Source organism: Falco biarmicus, chromosome 6 (assembly GCF_023638135.1).
Source record: "Falco biarmicus isolate bFalBia1 chromosome 6, bFalBia1.pri, whole genome shotgun sequence".
NCBI lineage: Eukaryota > Metazoa > Chordata > Aves > Falconiformes > Falconidae > Falco > Falco biarmicus.
The window spans coordinates 67209939-67229763 of NC_079293.1; the positions used below are offsets into that span (position 1 = coordinate 67209939).

At 36.7% G+C, this 19825-nt stretch overlaps 1 protein-coding gene across 6 annotated transcripts in view; it reads left to right on the forward strand.

Moving 5' to 3' along the window:
• ATG5 (autophagy related 5) overlaps window positions 1-15210 on the forward strand; it is an 83718-nt gene extending 68508 nt beyond the window's left edge. For all 6 annotated transcript variants that reach the window (XM_056344749.1, XM_056344750.1, XM_056344751.1 and 3 more), the window contains one exon: window positions 13351-15210. In XM_056344749.1, the coding sequence (XP_056200724.1) occupies window positions 13351-13487 (137 nt within the window). In that variant the 3' untranslated portion in view covers window positions 13488-15210. The remainder of the gene's footprint in view (window positions 1-13350) is intronic.
• The last annotated feature ends 4615 nt before the right edge of the window (window positions 15211-19825 follow it).

Consider the following 19825-nt stretch of genomic DNA (forward strand, 5'->3'; position numbering starts at 1 on the left):
CTTTCAAAATTTAGTTTTTTATTCTGTTTGGGAATCACAAGTCGGCACTTCGAAAATTCTCTGCAGAAGAGAGGTGGGATTTTTCATCCTGGAGCAGTCTGCTTCATGGGCTGCAGTAGAGCTGTGCTTCTTGGGAGCATCAGTGTCCTACACTGAAATCCCTGATAGAATGCTCTGATCTAAAAATCTAGGCAGTGAAGAAAACATTGTGGAGAATTCCTAGAAATTGGGCAGGTTTTCTGCCAATACTCAGCCATGCATATGAGTTTTAGGAAGACTGTTGGAATCAAAGCATCTTGATAAAATGTTTTGGGTGTGGTGAGTTTTCAGTTTTAAAAAGAGTATCTTTTTGTGTTTTAGGAGGAGACCTCAGGTTCTTTATGCACTGTATGGCCATTGCAGTGTGTTCCCACAGGATTTATCACTTAGACAATAGATGAGTGAAGAGAGACAAAAAGGAAGGAGAAATTAGAGATGCAGAGGGGTGATGTGGCTTGCGCCCGGTCACGCTGAGGTCAGTAGCAGAGTTAAGAACTGGATTTTTTGAATCCTGATCTAAATCAGTCTATCTCACCCCAAGGAGATCACAGAGGTTACTCGGTATGACTGAGCCAGCAAAAACTTCACAGAAAAAAACCAAAACAAACCTTTCTTCTAGTTTCTCATATATCCTTGCTCACAAAAACAAGCATGTCAGCAACAGCTCAAGTACACAAAGTATATAGACTTACAGGATATTTTTTATAGTTAGTTTCATAGAAAATGTGAGAATGTTTCAATGTTATTTTTTTTCAGTAGAGGTCGTCATTCTGTTAATGTTCATATGCTGTATAATCACTGCTGCCTTTAGTGCTGTAACTGGAGACTTTAGTGGAGAAGACAGGAGAAACCTCTGTGAAGATTCCCAGTGTGAAGTTCTGAACCAGGACACTGCCACTGCCATGCACAACTAGATTTAGACACTGTGGTGTCATTGTTTTTATTTATACTAGTAAACAAAAGAGGGCTAGAACATGTGTTGTTTGTGCAGTAGGACTATTACCAGTTCTCTGGCATAATTTTGGTCTGGGCTAATTAATACTCTCCCAGAAAATTTGAGCAGCGTTCATGGATTAACAGTCTGGGGACTGTTCTCAGTGAGCAATATGGAGGGGGACATAATTTAACTGAGTAGGTGTGAGCTGTTCTCTGACACTTGCCCTGAGGTCCCAAGAGTGGGTCCTGGTCCATTTTGTGTGCTACATCTATACCTTTAAATTAGGTATATGTACTGTATCGGGAGAGGGAACTGAATAAAATCATTCCAGTCTTCCTTGCTTCTCTTTTGCAGTTTTGTTTTATTCTGCCTTGATGCATATAGGTATAACCTGATTTTTCCCAGGAGATAAACATTTTACAGGGCTAAAAGGGAAACCTGCACAACTAAAGGACCTACACAAAATAATTAGGAGAAAAGTAGCAGCTTTACCAATAACGTAAAGCACAGAAATCCACTAATAAATGTTACTTACTGTGTCCTACTCTAAGGATTTAGAAGCACAGGTTAGCAGTAATTGTCTTCTTGAATACCTAACTTTCAATCAGAGATTTTGATAACTTCGCATTCAGTGGATTAATTGTACTTTCCATCTTATTTGGCATCTGTAGTAATTTTGAGAATATTTGTAAGAAAATAGTGATTAAACTTTTCCTTATGTTGAAGCCAAAGTCTTATGCAGTGGCTTGGCATGTGCACGTTGGTGCTGTAATCATTGAAGATTTGAATCTCTTGTGCTCTTTGCCCTTTTTCCTGATATATCATCACCACACTTAAAATGGCAAAATGCAGTGGGTGTCTACACTTTGGGTAACTTCACTAATTCCAGGATCTTAATGCAAACTCTTACTCGCTGGCAATTTAAGCAAAGAAGGCAGATGTATGGACCAGATACACAAATAGATGCCATTCTGCCGCTTGTGATGTTAGGGATCAGTATCCTCAGAGGGAAGGGTGGCTACAAAGCCAGCTGTCTTTAAAATTGCAAACTAATGCAGTAAAATTAGCTGTAAGTCATTTCAGAGCTATGTACCAGCAGTGTTTTGGCCACATAGCTGACGATTTCCAGTAATGCTGCTAACTAATTAATGATACTAACTTAGCAAATTCTGTTTGCAAATGCCATATGTATGTGTTACAAATCTTACAGATCTACTGTTCCGCTGTAAAGTGAAAAAATACTTTCTGAACTCTAAAAAAAAAAAAAAAAATCTTAAGTTGCTAGTCAGACTCTAAAAATAAAGATTATATGATAATTTATCATCTTTGAAGCTAACTCCTGATATTTTGGAATGGAAAAATTAAGTTGAACTTTTGATGAAAATTCACTTCCAACCTTGACTCTGAACAGGTAGCTGTTTCGCAGGGATGGGGAGTTCTTTATTTATATTTTAAGTTACTGGTCTGTGTAAAGAGCCCTTCAGGTATACCATTACTTCTTTTTCCCCTCTTTCATTAATTTTTCAAGACTAAATTTTTAAATTTTACTGTGCTAAAAGATCTCTGAATACTTTGATCTGCTAGTTGTTCAAAAGAACTTACAGTACATGTACAGAAAAATAGATTTCATGCATGTAAACTCTATTGCCTGCTCATTAAAGAATTTATTTTTCAATGAGTAGGGGCCCGGAAGAGCTAATGTAAGTATTTTAGCAAGGGTTTGTATTTCTCTGATAAACAGCACTCCCCTTCTGTTTGTGATCACAGGATGAAAGCTCTCTAAGCTTGTATATGTACATTTTTACTGCTACATCATGTAGTGTGCTCTTAAGATTGAGATCTCGTTCCCCAGGAAGCATTTCTGTCTAAGATTAATTGCCCTTTTAAAATCAGTGTTTGATGTATTCCTTTGGCTATATCCTGACTCACTTTAACCTTCTTTGACCTGACCCCACTGACTATTACCGCTACGGCTGAAGCAGAAATCCTTCAGCTTGATGTATGCAGTACAGACTTGAGCCTGTGGTTTTTCACATCAATGGATTCAATTAGCAGAGTTTTTACTAATCAGCTTAGCAGAGGTTGAAGAATTTGTCAGACATGGAACAAAACTGTCCATACTTTGGAGTTAATTGAATAGCTCATCTCTGTTTTCATGTATAGTTTGCTTGCGAAGTTGTTTACTTCCAGCAACATTATGATGATATTTAACAAAGCAGCCTTTAAAAAAAGGCGAAACCAGTTTATTTTTCTCCAGTTAGACAGGGGAAGGTACAAAACATGAAATAGCAACCATTAAGTCTTTGATCTGTATATGCTACTTATCACTTTTCAGGCAAATGTTTTTAAACTATAATTATGCCTGAATGTCTACTTTTGAATTTGATTTATTAAACTGGGCAGGCAGACTAACAATTAGCATTGTGGATTGATGAAAACAAGTAAATTTGCTGGTCTTTCCTGTATTGACAATGATTATGCAGCAACAGTAATCCTTCTTTGCTTTGCCTTGCTGGGAATAGCTCATAATTTGATTATCTGAGAAGTTCATTATAAAAGATGGACGGCCATTAGAATGAAAGAATATTTGCAGGCATGATGTGAATTATAGTAACTTCAAAATGAAGTAAAATAGAGATTGAAAGTTCAAGAATGCTATTAAAAACCTTTAAAAGTGTATGAATGTGCATATGCATAGGGAACATAAAATACGATTGCATAGAGAATTTTCTATTTAATTGGCATAACAGTATTTTAAAAACAATAACATAAAAGTTCTCATGAACAATTAGTAACAAGAGGTCTTTTACAGCAAATTAATTTGCTTTATGCCGGTCTTCATAGAGAAAAATCTTCATCAAATCTTTCATTTTTTCCAAGAGCCATATTTGATCATATTTAGCTCCCTAACTGTATACAGAGCTAACCTTTAATTTCTGAAGGTCAGTTGTATAAAGTTTAGAGGGAAGGAAAACCTCATCTCTAATTAAGGGCATGGTGCATGGAAGGGTTAACTTACTGTAAGTCAAGATGCCTGCTGTTTAAAAAAGCTGCACAACTTCTAAAAGTGATTTAGCTCTCCCTCATCAATGGAAAACATACCATGGGTGAGTTGGGCTCAATTTGTCATGTGTTCAAGTGCTTACCTTTTAATGCACACCTTGCCTGTTCCTTGTATATATAAATGTGTTGTGTGCTTACTTGTTCCATGGAACAGCAGCATGATTTGCATTGAACTTTGCCACGCTGTTCACATGTGCAAACACATTACAGAAAATCACAAACTTCAGTTGCAAACCCCGGTCTTTTATAAACTAGCACAGGTTTATTGCTGGTTCGGGGCTGAGGTTAAGGCACTGATGCTAAGGAAGAAGAAGTTTAAGAATATTTCCTGAGTTTGGTCTTATAAAATGTTTCTTGGGGTGATTTTTTCCTGCCTGAAGCTAGATGTTTGATGGGAAGTATCTCAGGCTCAGTCATTGTAAGGTCTTCTAAAACCTTGTAACTACTAAAATGTTAGATCTTTAAGAAAGGTATTTCAGGCTTCTGTCAAATTAGTTTGGGACTTATTACAACAACCCCATTTAAAAACTTTTATTAAATATACAAAAATAAAAATTAAAACCAACAGAGTTTAAGTAAAACTTTCATTTCCATCCTCTGTCAACTTTTCCATTGAGCTGCATGAATTCTTTTACAGAAGGAAAAATCCCCTTGGTTGCTTAGATGGCATTACTGTCAGTCTTAACTGGTTGGGACTGCATGGAGGATTGTTGAAAATAGTCTGCTCAGGCAACCTGGACTCTTGAGGCTAAATTTGCTTTCTCTAAAAACTTCTTCAATTAATAGAAAAAAGTTTTCTATTGTCTACGTACTTTCTGGCTGCTGTGAGATTAGAAGTGTAACCCAAGTTCTCGTAAGCTGTTCCAAAGGGTTATAAACTGGTGCTTGTGGTGATTAGTTTAATCCACATTTTTTTGTTATGTTTCAGAAATGTGCATGTCTGACCTGAGGATAGACTTGAGGTAGAAGATGACAGGAAATAACAAGAGAGGGAAAATTGCGTGGAGAAGGAAAAGATTAATAGGGGTGATGCCAAGAATTTGATTTTTATCTCAGTATTTAATGATGCTTAACATAGGTTATAATGTTGTGTATTCATCTACTTTTGTTCTGGGGATAGAGAAAGCTAGGACTGTGTTGCAATATAATCCAGGGAATCTAATCATACTAAGAACTGTAACAAAGGAACGTTTTTTCTCTCCTTGAAGTCACAAACATTTAAACTCAAGTGGGAGATGTTTATGCCATGAGAAGATCATGTAGAGATCAGCCAACTGGCCTGTGTCAAAACCACATAAAGAAATACAGCAGTAATTAAAGCTAAATCAGTGAATGTGGACTTCATGGCAGTGTTGCAATGGAGGAATGCTTGAGATATGTTGCCTGGAGCTGGGCTTTTGCAGTCAAGTATTCTGCAAGAAGAGTTCACTGAGTTTGGTACAGGTCTAGTTCAACCGTAGCATTTTGGACCAAGAAGCAGTAGTTCTTGTGATGGGCAAGATGACATCAAAGCGCTGCAGGGGTGAAATTGGGACACTTAGTATGAATGAAAAACATTTAGGGTGGAGAGAAACTGATGTTTTGAGCTGTTTATTTTAGAGAATAATTAAAAAAAAATTAGGAATTAGAAAAGGTAGACTAAGCACTGCTATTATCTGTACGGAGTCAATAAACCTATTAGAAATGAACATTCCTTTTAAAAGTTTTTTGAACAAAATACAAAGTTGTGGATTTTATTTACTGTTAGATGTCTTTGATGCCAGGAACTTGCCATAGTTAAAAGCTCTCTGGGGTGTCTGTGTAGATATCAAATATATCCAAAGCTGAGAACATACATTTAGGAAAACTGTGACCTTCAGTTTGAGCAATAGAACTCATGTTACTACCAATGTTTGAAATGACAGATACTCTCTTGTTGCTGCCGGTTCACCAGATCTATCTGATTGGTGATTTATATTTGTATTGGGTAGTTGAACTGTATCCAGGAACTGAAATTCTTAGGCTCTAAACCACATCTTATGTTTGGAACAATGTTTATTCCAGATACAGAATCATTTTGAGGAAAAAGACTTGTTCTGAATGATGCATTGACCATGTATTTCTGTGTGCAAGTTCTTCCCCTGAAATCGGCATCAGTGGCTTTCCCCAGGGCTGGTGGGATATGTAGGCAGGAAGGAAAAGCCAGTCCTGTGCTTTCGTGTCATGTGTCAGCCTCTTGAGTTTTTTGAGGTCAGAGGAACCTTTTGTTGTGGCTAGGCTATTTTAGAGTCAGCTTTGCAAAATTTTTTGTATGTTCTTGCTTTTTGTCAGAGGATATTGAATAGCATATCTTGCTGATTGTGATCCAATGTATCATCTGAATATATTAAACTGATAATTATTCCAAACTAGGGGAGAGGAAGGGAGTAAGGATTTTGGTAGTTTATGTGCCATTAGTGAGCCATATGTTAAGATCGCTATGGAAAATGAGTAAGTTCTAAGAGCCTGCTACTGTGACAAGCAGGGTCCTTTTTACAACAGGGTGGAATTCACAGAAAAGTAAGGAAAGCCTGGGATATGGTAGCTGAAATAGGCTAGTGTGAAGCTTCTGAAAACTCATACTAAGACTTTATTCATATTTAAACTATTTTAACTGAAAAAAAGCCCCTGCTTAGTAGAAGGTATGGTAACCTTAGACCTTGAAGCTATCATTTCTTAACTATGAAATATTTTTATCATTAAGGAGTACTGAAACGTTCACTGTCTGAAGTACTTGTGCTAAGCATATTCAAAGAGCAAGTAATCATTTGGCCAAGAGATTTGACCAAGTTCAACTTTTTGTTTGTATATGCTTCCTATAAAGTTGCGTAGGTATTGAGCACCTGTTAGTACCCAGCTGAGTAGGTAAAATGTGTTTAAAATACAAGTTTGTTTTTCTATTTGAGGCCATTCTACTGACGTCATCATTGCTGTGGAATCTGAATATCTCACTATATTTCTGTACTTCGGTTGCTATTATGCATACACGGGCCAGAAACTTATTGTGGAAATGTTCCAGTTAAATTTGAGTTTATGAATGGAAAAAACCTGAAATAATGTTTTGACTTCTAATTATTTTTTTTAAAGATTCTTAAGAAAAACAAAGCATAGATAGATAGATATAATATATATATATAGAGAGAGAGCATATATAGGGATGGGTTGAATTCTTTCTTTAGCTAAGCTTGCTCACTGAGCAAATAAATATTTTGCCATAAATTGAAAGAAGATATGATATCTGGTTAATGCAAATATTACAAAAGTGATACGAATATGTTGATAAATACCCCTTAGCTTAATTTCTTTGAAGTTTATGGGAATTTTATCAGCACATGTGACTCCTGTAGTACACACAAACGAAAATAATTGTGAAGCTTGTTTTGTTGTAAACAGTATCCAGTCATTGTAAATTTTAACATCAGACATGAGAGCAGTTTTCAGTTCTGGACTGTTGAAGACCTAAATGCTATTCATCAGTTTCAGCGCTAGCATTTGCAAGATTCCTGTATCAAATTGAACCATTACTGACAATATTGAGGTTTTGGATTTTTTAGAGATGTTACCTTCTTGAATGTACTTCACTTTTTGCACTTTTATTAAGTGCTTGTTTGCTTATTTTCTACTACTGGTGCAGAAGTCACTCAAGTACTACTACTTTAGACTGAGGCTTGTGTGGTGCTGTCTGTTCTCTGGATGTCCTAGAATATCTAATGTGAGATGCCTAGAGAGGGGAAGGATAACTTAACCACTGTCCAGTTCTTTCTTACCATCTGTGGTTACCACTTTAGAACATGATTTTTGAATTTGCTTGCTAATATAGTGTAGACTTTTGTAAATAATTGCACATAGTTTCATATGTGTGATCCTCTGTGCTTGACCAGAATTGTAGCTTTCAAGAAGGAAAATTTCACCTTTGCTTGCTAGAGGCTTAGCCCCACCCAGCTTTGTCTTTAGGCTTTAAAAATTGAATCAGCAGCACCTGTCAGTAACAAACTTAGTGGCTGCATCTATGCATGAAGCATATTACTGAAAGCTATGTATCTGTATGCAATTTCCTAAGAGAGCCTAAAGAAGTAGACGACTGACTTCCTGGGGAAGATGTCTATTCAGATTCAGAGATGTCCAGGGCCCTATCTGCTATTCAGAGATGTCCAGGGCCCTAGCTGCTGAGCACATGCTGTCACGTGTACTGTGGCTGCTTCACCATTACATGCACCTAAAGGCCTGTTGTCCTGCCTGGTAATCTGAGGAGCAGGAGAGGTGGAAAGGAAAGGAGCCCCACCACAGTCACAAAAGAAGAACTCTGCTCCTTATAACACTGGCCCAAGGTGAGTTTTCCTACAGTGTGGTACGACCTGTCATCAGGAATGCCTTTAGTATCACCTAATCCAGAGTATAATATATCGTGTATTCTAAAGGTAAGCAAGCAAATGTTTATGGCTCACTTCAGAGCTGAAAAAGCTGGAAACTAGTTCTATTACATTATTAATAAGGCTGCTTCTCCGTGACACTTTCTGGATTTACACCTCACACTTTTTAGTATCCTTGTCCAATATAGCCCTGTGGCCGTGTATCATGCAAAAAGTGCATTGTTTGCCTCTAGTTTGGAGCACAAACTTCTGTTTCCCTTTTTAGGGTTTTAAAGCCGATTTTGTATGTGGCGCTGCCCTCAGTAAGAAGCTGTGGTTTCTGCGTTGTCCATTTTGATGGTTACAGGCAGGTTCTGGGACTTGCTTTGCAGAGGACTTGCATGTGGAGGATTCTAACTGTACTACTCCAGGAACATTTTTGCTAAATCCTGACTATCTTGTATTGTCTGTCAATGAAAGAATTTAAGCCAGCTAAATTGCCCTGACAGGTGATTGCTAGAGGCAGCAAATCAAAAGGGAGGTTTTTCATCCCACTAAAGAATTTTAAGTGGTGCATCACAGATCTAGTCTGACTGGAGAAGCTGATCTTGTGTAGGTGAAAGGGAGAATGTCTCTGCAGCACTGGTGAGCATTGTGGTGGTAATCTGAGTGAAAAATGGCTGAAATACATACCTTTGCCAGAAGTAGTGCCTTCTCACTATTTTGCTCTTAGGCACTTGAACCTGTCTCAAAAACATTTTCTTTTCCCTACATCTTTATTTCTTCCTTTCTAAATGAAAAGACAGTTCAGTAGAAAAATTGATTTAGATTGCATTAGGGGTATGTGTAACAATCTGAATTTATGCTGAATATGCTAATTCTTTTGTTTCCTAATATTGAGTGATTTCCTTTGCAAGCAGTAACTTACACAGCTAAAGGAAACAGAAAAACTTCCCGTGTGATACCATGACATTGCACATCTTCCTACCTTCTCTGAAGACTACAGATCTCCTCTTCTTTGTTCCTTCTCTGTGTCTCACTGATTCTTGAACATTGAGGATTTTTAGAGGAAGCTTGGGATTAGCAGTACCAAATGTAGTATTTAGGGCATTCTCCTTAAAGAAGGGAGAGTGGAGTCAAACTGCCTAAGGTTGAGGAGGGCTTTGAGCCACTGCCTCGAGGACTGTCGAGATGCAACGGCCGCTATCTCTTCCGTCCAGCAGATGCTTATCTGCAGAAGTCCTTTGTCAATACTTTCTTTGGCTGGATCAGATGGTTTCCTGATCAGGAATACCGAGGCATCTTATAGACAATAGAGAATCAGAATAGAGAAGGTTTAAGCAGAAGTCTTCTTAAACCTTCACTTCAGAGCTGCTTGTTTCTCTGTTTTCTGTGCAGAGTTGGAAAACTGTTCTGACTTTACATGGTATGATTTACTAGCCTGGGTCGGGCACCTGCTTTAAGTGTTGCAGCCTTTGAGTTAGTATCTAAATTAAGTGGTCTCAAAAATGCCATAGTATACAGCATGTAAGCATAGTTATCTACCTTCTGGAGATTGAATATTGTTAAGGTTTACCAAAAAGTTTTATAATCTGTTTTATAATCTTATCACTTGCCACTAGTGACTTTGGGGGGCTATAATGCCTGTTCATGGCTTTCCACAAGTAAAGCAAAGACAATTTAATCCTGGGACAACCACTCTGATAGGAGATGACAGCTTAACTGATTTTGAGGCTTTTTTTGTAAATTTCAGTAATACAAAAATATGCTGATTTTAAGTAAATAGTTACTATGTACACACATTATAAAAAAATTCCTATGAAATGTCTATGGCTATGCTTTTATTTTTTGATATTTCCACTTCATCTTACTGAGACTAATTTGCAACAAAGTAAAAGAAACCATCTTCGATCATACAATATCTAACATGTAACTCTGTTCTATTGTGATTTTAAAAGGGGGAAAAAAAAAAAGTCAGAGAGGTGAAATTTTGAACTTCTTGGTTTAAGGAAATCCTGGGGATTTTTAACTACATTGCTGAATATCGTAAAATGGATATTGACAGTAATGATATCAGGTCTAGACCCCATGCACTACAAATGGGCAGAGTTATTTGCCCTAATTTTTATAGGCTTGGTCCAATGGCATGAATGGCATTCATCATCTTTGTAATTAAATCATTTAAATCTTACACCACTCATTTAAATATATGTTGTGTTTAGCAACTTGTACACTTCTACAGAGGTATTTGTTCAGTCTAAAAAGACTGTTATCATAGAATACAGGGTGGGGAAGAAGAGAACAGCACTTGGTGTGTCAAGATACATACAAAATAAGCTACAACCGTTAAGACTGAACAGTAATGGAAGGAAAAATACTCTGTAAATCTACTGTTATCAGTAAACCAGGTAGATGAAGCTTTCATAGCTTGCAAATCATCCAGAACCCAGATCACAGTAGGTAATGGTGGATAAGAATTAGAAAGCTGTTGAGAAAACACGAATAATTTCCAGAAATTTTTTTGGCGTATTTGCTGTTGACAGCCTTTCTGCTACATAAAGCAGAGGAGCCATCTATAGGAGAGAGACTCTGTATGTGATTCAAAATGGGAAAGTTACTGAAAACATGAAAGTTGAAGAAAGTTTGAGTACATGTGACTTAAGTGAGAGTTTATTGTCCTTAGTAACAAAAGGAGGGAAGAATGCTGAAGTAAAAACAATGGATTTTGTGAAAGAAAGCTACAGTAAATACAGAATTGGTAGATAAGATCTCTTTAGTCAAGCCTCAAGGGGGAAAGGAATTAAGCTTTGTTAGCGATAATACTAAAGCACAAACAATGCTAATGCAGAGATTTAGATTTTAATTAAACTGTAAATTCTTCATTGACCTCTGAGACTTTCTCGGTTTGCTGAGGAACAGAATAAAAGATTTGTATGAGAAAGGGATAAAGTGGGGTAGGGAGCAGGGAATGGCAACACCCAGATTAACTGCATTTCATTTTTAAGCAATCGGCATCAAAGTACCGCGCATATGCACACACATCCAATACTGTTCTATCATACAGTAAAAGAAGAGCCAAATAAAGTGTTTATCATTTATAAGCTTTTCCTCCAATGACAAGAAAATTATACTGGTGTTCTAAAGCTTTTAATCTATTTTTTTGTGCAAGTTTTTGCCAAGTCAGCTATATATAGGTGGCTAGCACACTACTAATGCCAAAACAGCATTCTGCCATCTGTCTGTGTATGCAAATTAGTTGTTTCTGAAAATTAAATTATATTATAAAATGCAAAAAAAATGCCACCGACTCTGCAGCAAATTTTGGGAATAGCATAGATAGAGTTTAATTTGAAAGTGTTAAAGTAACTCCCAAATATATGTATTTTATACTGAGAATATTTGCTGTTCCCTGACTTCTCTGTAAAATCTTGGTTTCTGAGATTTTTCTTTTGGAGCTTACAGTCTTGACAGTTGGACTGGTAACGTTTCAGCCCGGTAAATGCCTGCTTTGGTTGGAAATATCAGAAGTTTATTTTTAAATGACATACTGCGTTCTTCTAACCTATTTGGAATAAAACCAGAAAACAGCAATTGTTTATGCTTGATTTAGTGTGGTAATGTGTATACTGTGCCATGTAGAGACTGAAGCTTTATATATTTAATCAAGAGTTTGTGCAGAATGTGTTACCATATATAACTAACGTGTAAGGTTTTTTTTTAGGCAAACATAACTGTTTACTTTGCAGGAAGAATTATTACTAGCATAGTCAACACCGTATTCAAGTATGATTCCTCCTAGTCTAATTTAGCCTGTGCTGGCATAGATACCTGGTTGTAATACAAATTTCTTCAGGCAGCTGTCAAATCATTTTGGTTACCAAGCAAATAAGTTTTTTTTATCTATGTTATAAAATAGGAATTGTGCTGCAATTGGGGAAGCAGAATGAAAGAGCCAGTAATGGTACCTTTACTTGTAGATTCTGCTTTCTTCCAGCGAACTTGAGGGGGAGCATAAAATGTCAGTTAGAGAAGGCAGTGATATTTTTGAGCAATGTAGATTTCGCTGTGGTAGGTCCATGGGAGAATGCCAGACTATAGTATAAAAACAGTAAAAGGTCACTGCCTACTTTTTTTTTTTTTCTCCCCTAACCATTATTTGGAGCATATTTCAGATGTTCTTCTCATCTCAAGGCTCTGAAATAAATTTTCATTTTTGGGGTTTTTTTTAGTTCATTTCTTGACAGTTATGTCAGTTGCTTTAGCTGGTTCCCATCATTTGAATCAAAGGATCAAAGTACTTGCATCCTCCGGGACAAGTATAAATAAAAAGAATTGAAATATTCTTAGAAAATATTCTTGTCATACTGGGAATCATTTGTGAACTTAACTTTTCCAAGAGATGAAACTAAGTGAGAAAAAGCTGGTGCCAACTCAGCCTCTGAGTTACCTCTGAAATATTGCTAGTGACTTAATCTTAGCGAAACAAAATTACTTCAGGAATATTTATGTATTACATGTAGTCCAGCTCTTTCAAGAGATGACAGTATTAAGAACAGAGTTTTATTAGTATGTTTTAGGAAGCTCAACATCTTAAGCATGATCTGTGTAAAATTCATATGGCTTATAGCTGGGTGAGAAGGATATGCCTTAAATGTGTTGATACCAAGCTGTGATTACTGTAGGAAAAAAAACGCTTGCAACTAATAAAGAAGAACGGCATTTTCATTGTTTCATTTTAACCCTTTTTTTTTTTTTTTTCCCCTTGGAATTAGTTTCTGGTTTGGATGATAGTAATCTCAGCTTTCTCCATACCAATATTTCCTGCTTTTCATTCTGTTAAATGTTAAACTCTTAACACCAATTAAATCTACCGTAAATGAAGTAAATGTTTAATATTTCTGTGAACTTTGGTATACTAGTGGTTTCTCTTTTTCTTTGAATTAGATGGAGAGCAGAAGACTCAAGTGATGATTCATGGAATTGAGCCAATGCTGGAAACACCCATACAGTGGCTAAGTGAACATATGAGCTATCCAGATAATTTTCTCCACATTAGTATCATTCCCCGACCTACTGATTGAAACTAAGCTGTATGGGTATGAGGATCGTTCTCAAGCTGGAATTATAAGGGCATGTCAACTTGCTTCTGTCAGTCTTGACAGAGGCAGCATGACCAGAAAAAAAAAAAAAACAACAAAAAAACCGAAATAAAACAAGAAGTCCTCACTGCTGCAAGCCAAACAGGAAGAGAAGATCCTATCATCAGATAAGGGCAATTGGGCTGATCTTATTTTGCATCACCACTGCTTTTCTTCACCGCTGTAATTAAATCAGTTGCGATATGAAAGAATTTACAGGACCTCTGCAAGTCTGCTGTTTTCTTGTAAAACATAATGAAGCTGAAACTGTCAGCTGAAGAGCAAATGGAAATATGCCACTTGATTGTATTTCTGATTAACAAATAAACAGGGCTGTTTCCTAAAGCACTAGTGTTTCAACTTTGAGAGTGGAAACTTCGGCTTAATTTTCTAGAAAGTTAGACACTGAGAGATTCAGTTACCAATAGCTTTTTGTAAAAGATCAAATTACTGTAAACGCCTCTCTCCTTAATGAGAAGTTCATGTTTACAGTATGTGTATTGGTATGCAAATGATCTTTTAACTTTGATAACAAGCAGTGAGAGATTTTAAAGTAAACCCATGAGCATGTTTTGTCATTTAAAAACATGCACAATTTAATAATTTACAAATACTTTTGATTTGTATACTGTCACTGAATACTCCAGTATGTTTATTATTCAAACTAGTTTTCATAGACAAGCAATGATGTAGGATAATTTGTCTCAGGATTTATCATGGCATTTCTTTGTTCCTCATCTGAATTTTTTTCCTGTAAGAATATTTTCTTAATTTAGTTTTAAAAGTTCCAAAAAAATAAGTAAATGGATGTTGCAAACAGTTGTATCCTGCTGTTTATTCCCTTAGACTAGAAAACATTTAAATTGTGGAATGATGAACAGATGTATTGCTTTTTAATAATTCTGAATTTTGGAAAGCTAAGGCTTTTCCAAACTAATACTTCCTTACATCTGAGTTTAGTTTTCTACTGTGGTCCCTGAACAATTAGTCTGAAATTTGGAAGCTTCTAATCTCATCACACAGATTTTTCCTTAGTTTAGCAGCTGTATTTTTAGGTTATTGGATCACTTTGGTTTCTAAATGTTTGTTACCATTGCAGCTGCTGCTAGGACTCTACCATTTTTTGTGTGTTATGTTGAATTCATCAAACGGTGTGCTATATTGCTTTGTCTGCAGTTTGTGGCTGTTTGTGACACAAGACTATGTTTATAGTAGACATATTGTCAAGTATATCAAATATAAAGAAAGCATGATATTTTTCTTTCAGAAATAGTAACTGTTGAAGTTCCTACTCAAGGTCTTGGTTTGCACATGTCCCAGTAACTCCCAGCACTGTTCCCGTTCTTTTCCATGCTCCCTTTGTGGTAGGATACTTGCCTGTATCTGAAAAAGAAGAAAATGAAAATCAATCAAACAAAAGCCTCTTCAAAGTGTAAGAGGGGAAGGATCTCCTTGGGTGAGGATAGAAGGGCAGAAAAAGCCAGTAGATAAATTAGGTAGTGTTTTAAATGTAAATGAAGAAATAGAATTAAGGAAATGGAAGGGAAAAGATAACAGTGAAATAAACCTATGCTGTATTCTGTGGCTCATGAAGAATTTTTAAAACAAAACAAACCATGCTGATCATGTTCATGCAGAATTGAAATATAATACTCTTACAGTGGGATGATTTGGTCGAGTTATTCTAATTTCCAGTTCTGTTTGGAATTTTTGTTGCAGTGTTGGATTGACATTTATAAACTTTCTTAGGCAGACATATCTAAATATTCTGGAGAATTGCAAAGTCCTGCCAATGGATAAATCAAATATTTTGTAGTGTCTTTGTATTTTTTTTAAAAAAAGGTCTTTTGTAGGGATAATTCTTCCATTAATCAGGATAAGAGGTAGTACATTTAAAAAACTGTAGAGGTTGTGTTTCCTTTGATTAAGGTAAGATGGAGTAAATCACTGACTATTTTAGTATATTCTACACCAGCATTTTAAATATACAGCTGTCTTCTCATGGCCCATATTTGCTAGTAAATCCAACTTTTAAGGCCTAGCATGGAACAAAGGAATAGCTTGGCTTTAAAACATACTCCTTCCTCTTATTTTAACTATTTAAACTTTATTAAAAAATAAACCAAAGTTTGAGTCTGTCTTTATTTGCAGCTAAATAAGCATCTTTGTCATGAAGTGATGAAAACAATTAATACTTAATAAGTAGGAACTTCTTAAAGAGCTGGTTGGGTGATGTATCTAAACAAAAGCACATCATCACAAAAATGAAGTTGTGTCTTTACCTGATCTAAATCACATTTTTGTAGTTTCTTTTACTTTGTGAATAACAATAGGAACAGAAGGTGTGTTGTGGCTTAAACAGTTTTCTTCACTGTGAAATACTGTAACTTCAGGAAAAAACAGATTTGGTCTAAGTTGGTTAGAATCTAACATAGTGCTCACTAAACTGATTTCAAATAATACGGAAGAGTGTCAAATATATACAAGCACTCTTACATTTAGAATTTAAGTGTATCTGGTGAACACGTTAAATTATAGTTTAAAAAAGAGCAGAATATAGAGCTTGTTGTATTTCATGATGTTTGGTAATGGCTACCTCCATATTTGGCTGTTCAGTGAAGGAAGAGTGAATTTTCCAATTATTCCTTTGATACCACTGGCTGTCACTCAGCCTGCTGTTAGCACATAAGGCAATGCCTTTTCATTAAGTGCTAGAAATTTATTTTAGTTTTAAATTATTTTCCATTAATACCTGGTCAGGAGGGGGAGGAGCACCCTAAATGCAACAAGGACTAGTAACCCTGAAGGATGTAGGACAGGAGATGTTGAACTGAATATACAGAGTGGGCACAGAAGGATTTCTGCTGGGAAATACATGCATATGTATGGGAAGCTCATACAACGGTAAGTTACACTGCTAAAGCACCTCTAATCCAGGGTTCCTATTATATACAGAAAATGGGGAGGGGGGACTTGTTTGCCTGCCCAGGCAGATGTTTTCACATGGAATGTTTGTGGGGGCCGAGGGGAGGGAGTTTGAATATCTAGTTGTGGAAAGGAAAGATGAAGCTAGTGTAGATACTGTGCTGCCTTAGTGGCAGAAATGCAGATACTGCTGAATTTGTGTATCAATATGATTGGGAAATCTTGTAGGAATGTGAAGAAATACTAATCTTGAGGACAGATCAGGCACAGGAACACACAGTATGAACTAGCTATTAATAAATTTATGGGAAGGAAAACCACTGAGCTATTCCAAACCCAGTTACTTCTCCACCATGAGTTTTGGGAGTAAACTACTATAAAGGTTAAGTTATGAAAAGGCTAAGAGCTGGTTGCCTACAATAGCAGTCATTGGACTCGGTGACTGGGAAAGTCCTTTTGGTTCTGTGTCCTTGCATGTTTTGCTTTGACAGCCAGGTACATATCAGCTGATGAAGACTCTTGGTCATTACGTCCTGTATTATTTATATCCTGCATAATAATTATGGCGCTTTTTTATTTCCTCATGGCGAATGATGTCTGAGTGACAAATCCTGGTTTATGGCACTGACAGTAGCTGGTGTTTGTTTGGTTTTGATATTTAGGAATCTGTATCTTGGCTGTACAAAAGTATTAGCACACTCTTAGAAGACTTCTGGGACTAAAAAATGATTATTCACTTTGGAGAATGTTTTAAGCAAATTTCACAGCTTGCCAGTGATAATTTATCAATAAATCAAGGGACTGGACAAAAAAAGGACAGATTAGTCCCTTTCACAGGTACTTTCCAAATCAAGCATTTTTACATGTGATGATTTTAAACTGAAGAATCTAGATGTAAGTTTGCTTGCAGGGTTAGCAGTAGTAGCTTATAGAATGTATTTATTCATATGCTGCCATATGTATATGTTAAAACTGATCACCTACTTTTCAAAAGTCAAATACTAATACTGATGGTTATCAAATTATGCCAGAAAGAACAGTGTTAGTGATCGTGAGGGCTCCCATTGGGTGCCATTATTCTGGTGCTGCAAAAGGATGAAATGTGGAGATTGAGTGGATCTTTGGCAATTACTACCACTTTTTCAAGCTTCAGCCTTCCAGGAAAACCAAAATTACTCTGTCTTTACTGAGAAAATAATATTTTCTTGACATGGCAGAATTGTATTTCAGGGGAAAATATTTCCCCCCAAAATACATTTTTTATTCAAAATTTGTGGTTGTATCAGAATAATAAGGCTTTCAGAAGGTGACTTCAGCCATTGATTTTTAGCAATCCCCATTTATTTGGTTGGGAAAGAGATTCCTGAAGTGATTATTTTTTTTCTTTCCTAAGGATGAGAAAGGGTATGCACAGACTTTCTTAGAATATCACATCACGTATAGAATGGACTTCTGAATTAAAACAGGTAGGTGTCTATTATGCATTAAAACTTATGGTTTTGAGACAGGGATGGTGACATTTCAAAATGTCACACTAAACCTGAGTACTGTCTTTTGAGAGAGAGGTAAAAATAACGTGAAGTTTCAAATGCTCAGAAGTAGATTTCAGAGTTCTGTACTTTCAAGTGACACTATCAAAATAGCTTGTGGAAGAAGAGTTTAAAATGTGAGATGTTTTCTTTCCTTCCTTTGCCTTTCATGTCTCTACGATTAAAGTAATTAAATTCTTAAACTGTGAAATGAAACACCAGTTTCTCTAAACAATAGATTAAAGAACACAGAAGAATACAAAACTTCTTTCAAATGCAGCTATGCAAACAGGTACACAAAGAGGAGTTTTGTGTACTTCAGGTGTATAAAGTAACTCGCAGTTATATGAAGTTTAAAGGTATGGGTTTCCACGTGGTTTTAATAGTATTTATGTGGATAAAAAACAGGGTAGAAAGGCAGGCACTCAAACACCAGGTTAGGGTTGGAGGTTGGAGGAGCTTGACTTTACTGCACTTGAAACTGCCAAAATTCATCAGATTTTAAAATAGCACTTTCCACTGAAGATGTTTAAGGCTTTAATCTTTGCATCATTTCACTAATATAGGTCAACAGATAAAATGAATACATTGTGGTGGCAAATGTGTGATCTAGTTATTAATACACATTATATTCTCATCTTAGCACTCACAGTAATTGTGAGTATTATGCGGTGGAAAGGGTAAAGCAGGTATGTGATATAGTTTGCATCTGCCATAATTTGGAGGATCACTTGCTAGACTTTGTCAGATGCATTTAGTAAGTTCACATGCACATCTTAAAAGTTGCTAGAATTTAGGTCCTCTTTCCAAGAAACCTGGGCTGTGGTGGGGGAAAGAAAAAATCAATAGCATTGTTCTCTAAACCTCTCCCTTCAATGGGTGCCTTACAGTGTGATGTATGTGGAGAGAGTGCACATGTGAAAGCTGGTGATGTCTAATTTTGTAGATATGTATATAATTTCTCCTTGTGTATATTGAGATTTTGTTGCATAGGGTCAGTAGTGTCCCAGCTGCCATAAAAAAGAAAGTCTGTAATTATTTCAGCTAGACAGAGGCACTCACATTTTCATTGCTACGGAATTAAAGATCAGAATGGAAACTGTCTGAAACTTGCACCTTAGATGTTCTTCTAGCTATAATTAAAATAATCTGCACTTCAGAGGTTTGATTTCCATCAGTCATATGTACACACGCCCTCATTGGATTTTTTTCCACAGTTCAAAATCAGCGAAATAAGCTTGCCTTTTTCATTTTAAAGTCTGTCCCAGTCTGTACAGGGCAGAGGGAGGCAGAGGTCAGGCCACGGTGGTGGGCCTCGAGGCCTGAGGTGCCAGCATGACCCAGGAAGTTATACGGCTTGTTCACTATTTCCACGGCAGCAATTTTACCATACGAGTTCTGTCCCTTACTAGCAAACTCTTCTTTAATTTGCAGCTTCACTTTTTTTTTTTTTAACTAATCCTTGACCTCAGCTGACTGGAGATGAGGTTGAACCTGCCCGTTGCTCTCCAGTGCCTGTCCCTCCCTTGCAGGCTTGCTATCAGTAATGTGCAGTGACTGTGACTGAAACCCTGATTTCTGGAGCACTCTGTGACCCTTCTTGCTCAGCTTCTCCCTCAACATCTGAGGCATGAGTTTGTTTCTGCTGGCTGTTACCACAAACTGGGTAGCCCTGTAGGAAAACAAGTGAGAGAAAGGTGCAGAGGAGGGTATGGGGAAATGAGAGTAATGAAAAAACAGTGAAGGTGGGGCTCAAGAGAAAAATACTTCATGGGGAGTGAAATGACAGAGCAGGATTCTTGATCTCACCCAGGTTTCTTGTTCACT